Here is an 8,534-nt window from a genome sequence, read left to right on the forward strand (position 1 = left end):
GTTTGTTTTAGACAGGGTGTCACTCTGTCCCCAAGCTGGAGTGCAGTAGCACGATCTCGGCTCACTGCAACCTCTGCTTCCTGGGCTCAAGAGATTCCCCAGCCTCAGCCTCCCATGTAGCTGGGACTACAGGCATGAGCCACTAACGCCCAGTTAATTTTCTATCATTAATAAACCAACTTTTAAAACTTTTGCATACCTACAAAGTGACTTTAATTTTGTAAACCGTACTAAGTATTGTCTGTTTACATTCCCCCTCCCTCCATTTTCTTTTCCCTATGAAATTCCTCACAAACCTTTCTCCCCACAGCTTCAAAATTTTAGGAAATACCGAAACATGCCTTTTCACTTGTCTTACTAACATGGAAAAGCCAACTTACTCCTTTTCATTATAGAACCAGTTTACTTATTTTAGGTTTTCTGCAGTCAGACCATACATACAGTACAATTTCTTCCTCACACTTAGGATTTCATTCTTAAGAAGCCAGTTTGACCTGCGCAACAGCGCCTAATGCATAGTAGGTGTTTGCTCAATAAATATTTGTTGAATTAATGAATGAAGGAAGAAAACAGAAATTCTTCCTAATTCTATTGATATTGACTGAACATTCTTATTACTATTAACTTTTTTTTTTAAATGAAAGGGTATCGGTATGTTGCCCAGACTAGACTCAAATTCCTGGGCTCAAGTGATCCTTCCACCTTAGCCTCCAGAGTAGGTGGGACTACAGGCATGCACCATCATGCCCTGCTAACTGAACATTTTAAATAATTCTTTGCAAAGAAATTTTAGCCAGGGCATGTGCAATGGCTCACACCTGTAATCCCAGCACCTTGGGAGGCCGAGGCAGGTGGATCACTTGAGGCCAGGAGTTCGAGACCAGCCTGGCCAACATGGTGAAACCCCATCTCTACTTAAAAATAAATAAATAAAATAAAATAATAAACTTGGAGTTTTTTTTTTTGTTAAGTTTTAGTCAGATTCCATTTATTTCAGGTTGCTTAATCATAAATGAGTAACCTCAAACACCACAGACTAGCTTTAGAATAGTAGCTAACACTAGCAAGTTCATTTCTGTAGGTTTTGCGATCTCCTGTTTTTCCATACTCCCAAAAGGCCTTTTCCAAAAACACATCTTCACAATTGAGGCACCCAGGGATCCTCAATGGTTAAGAGGTCTATATGTTCTTGAGACTTGTTTCCTGAGTGTCAAACTGATTTTTCCAGCATGGAGAAAACACAGGATGGCCAGGTGTGGTGGCTCACGCTTATAATCCCAGCACTTTGGGAGGCCGAGGTGGATGGATCACGAGGTCAGGAGTTCGAGACCAGCATGGCCAAAACAGTGAAACCCCATCTCTGCTAAAACTACAAAAATTAGCTGGGCGTGGTGGCAGGTGCCTGTAATCCCAGCTACTCGGGAGGCTGAGGCAGGAGAATAGCTTGAACCCGGGAGGCGGAGGTTGTGGTGAGCTGAGATCACGTCACTGCACTCCAGCCTGGGCAAGAGAGCAAGACTCTGTTTGAAGGAAAAAAAAAAAAAACCAACACAGGACAAGCCTAGTTTGTCTATTGTAGATAAATGATTCTTTACAAGGAATCTAACAACTATTTAAGTTTATCAGCCTTTTTTTTTTTTTCTGAGACAGATTCTCGCTCTGTCATCCAGGTTGGAGTGCAGTGGCGCTATCTCAGTTCACCACAACTTCCACTTCCCGGGTTCAAGCAATTCTCCTGCCTCAGTCTCCTGAGTAGCTGGAATTACAGGCATGTGCTACCACGCTTGGCTAATTTTGGATTTTTAGTAGAGATGGGGTTTCTCCATGTTGGTCAGACTGGTCTCGAACTCCCAGCCTCAGGTGATCTGCCCACCTCGGCCTCCCAAAGTGCTGGGATTACAGGCGTGAGCCACCGCGCCTGGGTATCAGCCTTTTTGTGTTTTTTAGTACCAACCTTGCTGGAATTTTAGAAGAAACAGAGTAGTAATAACTACAGTACAGCGTGAACCATTCTGATGAAAGACACACAAGGAAAAATTGTTTAGATAACAGAAAATAAAATCTCTCTTCTGCAAAGTTAAGTCCTTCACAATGCTGTACTAGGGTTCAGTCATGAGAATTTACCATGTGCCAGAGACGATACAAGATGCTAATGACACAAAAATAAATAGGACATAATCCATGTCCTCAGGTAGTGTTTAGTTTAGGAGAATGGCTGCTACTATTCTGAATATGAGAAAATGAGCTTGATACAAATTACAAGATACTCTAGATTGCTCAGTTTGGTTTTTTAATCCTTACATCAGTGAAACAGAAGGGGAAGAGTCACTACTCATCCAAAACAGTATTTACCAAACTTGCCTGATCATATGAATGTCAAGGGGCTTGTTAAAATACAGATTCCCAGAATTCTCTCCTGGAGAAGGTTAGGAATTGGTCCTCGACGTGATTCACATGACCAGGCAACTTTTGGAAACACGATCTCGAAGAAAGCTAAGACATGCAGTAACTCCCTCAAAAAGTTAGAAAATTTCTAGAAAATCTAACTTATTAACTGGTTACAGAAAAGGCTGAGTTGCCAAAGAATTTCTTCTGCAAAGCCTTGTCTCAGCAGAAAGAACGGGGAAAGACTAATCCTTTAGGCTTCAAAAAGAAGTCACATTTGGCAGTGTCCAGGAAGCCAGGATTCTTGCCCACAAGGAGCTCAGTTTCCTTTTAAAGAGGTGAGAAGGATTCCGAATAGAGAAAATGTTCACACATTTGAACCTACAGTCAGGGAGTCGGTGATCAGTTTGATAACACGGGCGGCAGTGTTTGGTGACCAAACAAAATATCATAGAACAGAAAATATCTATTATCTAACCTATCTGCTCCTCTGTGTCTGAACGCAGACATAGAGTGATGATAATGAGTTACCTTCAATCATTTCTGGAAGGAGGCAGAGCATCCAAATAAATAAAGTAAATAAATAGTAGCTATCATGGTTTTAAGGCAGAATGCAACATCTAATGGAAATGAACCTGACAATGGTGACAGATGTCAATGAGATAGTTGCAAGGCAGGATTAAAGTTTAAAGGTTTGGGAGGCCGAGGCAGGTGGATCACGAGGTCAGGAGTTTGAGACCAGCCTGGCCAGCATGGTGAAACCCCCGTCTCTACTAAAAATACAAAAAATTAGCCGGGCGTGGTGGTGCATGCCTCTAGTCCCAGCTACTCAGGAGGCTGAGGCAGGAGAATTGCTTGAACCCGGCAGGCAGAGGCTGCAGTGAGCCAAGATCACTCCACTGCACTCCAGCCTGGGCAACACAGCGAGACTCTGTCTCAAAAAAAAAAAAGAAGAAGTTTAAAGGTAAGGTGGAGGGAGAAATGGTGTATAAACGAACCTCGCTCTTTCCCACCTGTGCAAAAACACATGGTAGATGCTACTACATGAAAAAGAAATCAGATTAAAGGCAATTAGTAATCAAGCCACAAAACAGAGTTAATTCCTATAATGAGAGTATCAGAACTTCTTTTGAAATGGTAACACTACCCTCACCCAGTTTTAAAGGCAGGTGATGTCATACTTTGGTGCACGGCCAAAGGACAAAGAAGAAGTGTATGCAAAGAGATGGATGGATATGTCAGGAAGTCTGAATATATTCTACAGTAGACTGCCTTCAAACAAAGACATGCAGTGGAAAAAACCATTGGAGTCTGTATTTTTCAGTAGTTCTAACATCACCAACCACTTTCCAATGTCTAATACATCAACTTAACTTTGCAAATGCATATTTAATTGATGAGAACTTTTGGTCAGACTTTAGAATGCTGGCAAAAGTCATGAGACTTAAGCAAAACAATTACTCAAAGTCTGAAAGGCCAGTGTGGATGAAAAAATTCAGGTTATCGCCAGGTGCCGTGGCTCACGCCTGTAATTCCAGCACTTTGGGAGGCCAAGGCGGGCGGATCACAAGGTCAGTAGATCGAGACCATCCTGGCTAACACTGTGAAACCACATCTCTACTAAAAATACAAAAAAAAAAAAAAAAAAAGCAAAATCAGCCAGGCATGGTGTCGGGTGCCTGTAGTTCCAGCTACTTGGGAGGCTGAGGCAGGAGAATGGCGTGAACCCAGAAGGCAGAGCTTGCAGTGAGCCGAGATTGCATCACTGCACTCCAGCCTGAGCGACAGAGCGAGACTCTGTCTCAAAACTAAATAAAATAAATAAAATTCAGGTTATCTCAATTTCTGTGCAACAAGCACAGAGCACCATCATTTCAATACACAAAACCCACAAAGATGACATCCATTGATAAGGCATTAGTTTAAAAGCTAAGCAGAGGTTTTAAGTTCCAAGAGCAATATGTCTCAGGACATAACTCAAATACACCTATCAGGAAACATTTTCATTGTGCATAGCAACTGGAAAAACTGTTCAAATGCACATTTGCAAAGACCCTAACAACCCAAGGAAAACATTTTCCACTTTTTATTTTTAAACCACCCAGGTGTTTCTGTATTGTAAAAGCCTCAAGGATAACTTCTGACATTGCAAATGCCCTGGGGGTGGACACTGAAAGATTACTGATTTTTTTTAAAGTAGCTCCTACCGGTGGATCATTCATTGTCCCCATGAAGTAATGCAGTACGAAAATAAGCAGGCTCAAGCCATGCTCAGATAAATTCACGGATATCTGATGTACAATGGGCTAATTACTGGGAAGAGACCCGAATTCATTCTTAACTTTTTGGGGTCAACTTTAGGAAGCAGTATGGAGTTGCAGCAAAGGGATTAAGGACCTGGAGACTAGCAAACTATCCTTAGCTCTACCTATTAACGATGTGACCTTTGGCAAGTAGTTTCACCTCTCTGTGCCTCAGTTTATTATCTATAAAATGAGTGGGTTGAACTTTACCACAAAACCCTTCCAGCTCTAAAATTTGATGAAACAACTTAATGGAGGACAAATACAATGCGTTCTGCAAACTGTTTCTTTGAAGCCTTAAAAACCACCAAGAAGTACACGGCTCAGGCATCTCCAATTAATTCTGGGCCAATTCTCTACGTGTCTGGTGCACAACCGACCGACTCCTTACTTGCCTTTCACCGTTTCTGTTTAACTGGGCATTCAAATCCATGGATCCCATCTATGGTTTGGGAGGCTGAGCAGGTAATACCCTCATTTACACAAGAAACTTAGGCTTAGGGCTTAAACGTCCTGTTTAAAGTCTCATTCGGTAAATGACAAAGTCTACTTGACCTCATTGTTCTAAAAAGGGGGGTGGGGAATGGGGATGGCGGGGAGACGGCGACGGCCAGTTGTTCTGGGATCCCTGAACAGCAAACGCTCCCGGGAAAAGGCCTCAGGCTGACTAATGGGTTCAAATCTCTTGAAGGTCAGGTCGGCATGGCTGAACCAATTCCTCCGCTTGCAAGACTCACGGTTCAGAGTCTGCCAATTTGGAATTCACGCGACTATGTGTTAAGTTTCTCGGGGGCCGCGGGGGTAGAGGGCTGCAAGGCACAGAGAGCCTAAGGCGCCAGGCCCTTGGACTTGGAGGCTGCCTGGAATGGGTCAATCACCTGGGAGCCGGTTCCTCTGCCTCGGGCTTCGGACGCACACGGTCCGCACCAAGGGCACCAGCTTCTGCTTCAAAGCACCCGCCGCCAGGCCTCCACACCGGAACATTTCGGCGACCGCTATTCGGGTCCTCCTCCTTCCCTTTCCTCTCACGCACGACCGACGGGTCAAACACCGCGAGCCCCGGCCAGCTCCCCCGTCTCTTCACACGCACACTACGCAGACTCCTCCTCCCAGCTCCGGGTGGGCATTGGACAGAGAAGCCGGCCTGCTAGAGCCGGGGAAGGGAAACGGCGACCGGAGGCCTACTGCGCAGGCGTAGCACTCGCTGCCACATTGCGATTGGTCCGCACGGCGAGAGGATTTGCGCATGCACTACCTGACTGCACGCTCGCAAAGACCTTGGCTGTAGGTAGTCAGTTTTCGCGAGTTGGTGGCACAGTGTTGGACTGAACGAGTTAAGGAAGCTGTCCAAGGAGGGACTCGTGGGGCCGCTTTGATTGGCGGTTATGCCTGGTGCTGTCGCTGTGTTGGTGACGGGAACTGATAACAGTATCTCACAGCAGCGTAGCCCCAGCACCGCACTTTGTTTTTTGGTTTTAGGCCACTAGTTACTTGATACCGAAGCCTTCCTGATTCTTTTGCCATGATCCAGATCCAGTTTTTCCATGAGTCCGAGGCGCGGAACCTGGCTTCCCAGATCCGGCGTGTACTGCCATCTTTTACCAGTTGCCGGCTCTTTCCCACCCAACCCCTGTTTCGCGGACGAGTAATTCGGCGCTCTCCTTCCCGCCTGTCACCTTTATTTTTTAGTGCAGTTGTGTGTCCTAGATGCTGTACCAGGTGCTACAGATACACACGGTCTCCTGCTGTGGTTTCCGTGCTTGGGAGCAGGATGTTAGCAAAAAGCGTTTGTGCTTCTCAGACTTTATGGGAAGAGAAGTCTTATAAGCAGAACTTTCAGTTATGGGAGTAGGGTGAGGGGCTGAGTGTAAATAGGTGTTTTGACTCTGCCAGATATAAGCTAAATTGGAAATAATGTTTTGGCTGCATGCGGAGCATAAAATGTGCCTGTTTCAAATATTCAACTGACATATTCATTTAACAAGTATTTATTGAGCACTTGCCTCTTGGATTGTACTATAAAAGGGGCTCTAGTGGGTATGAAAAGTACGGATGGTCCCCAACTTACCCCTCACAATGGTTTGACTTAACAATTTTTCGACTTTATGATGGGTTTAATGAGACCTAACCCCATGTAAGTCGAGGAGCATCTGGATTTAACCATGGTTCAACTTACGTTTTTTCGACTTTATGATGGGTTTGTCAGGGTATTAAATGCAGTTTTGACTTAAGATATTTTCAATTTACAATGGGTTTATTTGGACGTAGCATCTGTATAGGAAGTGGCCACTGTCTAGTTGGGGAGATGACATATACAGGTCATTGAAATAAGTAATATCCGGTGTCGTGCCGGACAGAGCAAGAGAGAAGACTATGGGATGGAATCGCTATGGAAGAACTTCATACAAAAAGTTATTTGAGCTGTGTCTTGAAAGATGAGTAGCAAAATTCAAATAGTGGAGGAAAAGGAATGATATTTCAGATGGTGAATACTTTGGGACCAAAGATAACATTTTTCATTGTTAAACATGTTGACCTTGGATCCAGACCAACCCAGATTGAATCATGGCTCTGCCACCTGGGCAAGTCACTTAATTGTGCCTCATTTTCCTCATCTACCAATCTCACGAGGGTGTTCGGAAGACTAAATGAGCTAATATTTGTAAAGTGTCATAGAGGAAGCACCATGCTGTTTGTTAAATGAAAAGGCTTGGAAGTGTTTTAAAAAAACAAACCCCAGCACATTTTCGGGGGACATCATACTAAGACGTATTGATGTGGTGAGGCTCCGTGGCTCATGCCTGTAATCCCAGCACTTTGGGAGGCCTAGGCGGGTGGATCACTTTAGGTCAGGAGTTTAAGAACAGCCTGGCCAACGTGGTGAAACCCCGTTTCTACAAAAAAATCCAAAAATTAGCCTGGCACCATGGCGTGCGCCTGTAATCCCAGCTACTAGGAAGACTGAGGCAGGAGAATCGCTTGAACCTGAAAGGTGGAGGCTGCAGTGAGCCGAGACTGTGCCACTGCACTCCAGCCTGGGTGATGGAGCAAGACTGTCTCCAAAAGAAAAAAAAAAAAAAAAAAAAGAAAAGAAGCAGTAATAAGCACAGGCAAGTATGATGGAGCCAGATTTGAACTGGGAAAAGAGTTTGGCCCTAACTTTGCAGGTAATGAAGTTACTTATTTTATTTTATTTATTTATTTTGGTGGGATGGGGATAAAGAATGAAATTACAGGGCCGGGTGCAGTGACTCATGCCTGTAATCCCAGTACTTTGAGAGGACGAGTGGGAAGATTGTTTGAGACCAGGAGTTCCAGACCAGCCTGAGCAACATAATGAGACCTCATCTCTACCATTTTTTTTTTTTTTTTTTAAATTTGCCAGACGGGGAAAGTATGTGCCTGTGGTTCTAGCTAATTAGGAAGCTGAGATGGGAGGATCACTTGAGCCCAGGAGACTGAGACTGCAGTGAGCAGTGATTGCTCCCGTTCACTCCAGCCTGGATGACAGAGCGAGGCCCTATTTCAAAAAAGAAAAAGAGATATATTTTTTTTCTTCTTGAGACAGTCTCCCTTTGTCGCCCAGGCTGGAGTGCAGTGGCAGATCTCGGCTCACTTCGACTTCTGCCTCCCAGGTTCAAGCAATTCTCCTGCCTCAGCCTCCCGAGTAGCTGGGATTACAGGCGCATGCCATCACGCCCGGCTAATTTTTGTCTTTTTAGTAGAGGTGGGGTTCCATCATGTTGTCCAGGCTGGTCTTGAACTCCTGACCTCAGGTGATCGCCTGCCTCAGCCTCCCAAAGTGCTGGGATTACAGGCATGAGCCACTTCGCCCGGCCTACAAAC

At 44.7% G+C, this 8,534-nt stretch overlaps 1 protein-coding gene across 1 annotated transcript in view; it reads right to left on the minus strand.

Annotated features, from left to right (window-relative positions):
• AIFM1 (apoptosis inducing factor mitochondria associated 1) overlaps positions 1-5,897 on the minus strand; it is a 41,588-nt gene extending 35,691 nt beyond the window's left edge. Inside the window, 1 exon segment of the mRNA XM_017863980.1 lies at positions 5,567-5,897. Within this exon segment, the coding sequence (XP_017719469.1) occupies positions 5,567-5,672 (106 nt within the window). The 5' untranslated portion in view covers positions 5,673-5,897.
• Between the last annotated feature and the right edge of the window lie 2,637 nt (positions 5,898-8,534).

Source organism: Rhinopithecus bieti, unplaced genomic scaffold, assembly GCF_001698545.2.
Source record: "Rhinopithecus bieti isolate Rb0 unplaced genomic scaffold, ASM169854v2 scaffold_75017, whole genome shotgun sequence".
NCBI classification, from domain to species: Eukaryota; Metazoa; Chordata; class Mammalia; order Primates; family Cercopithecidae; genus Rhinopithecus; species Rhinopithecus bieti.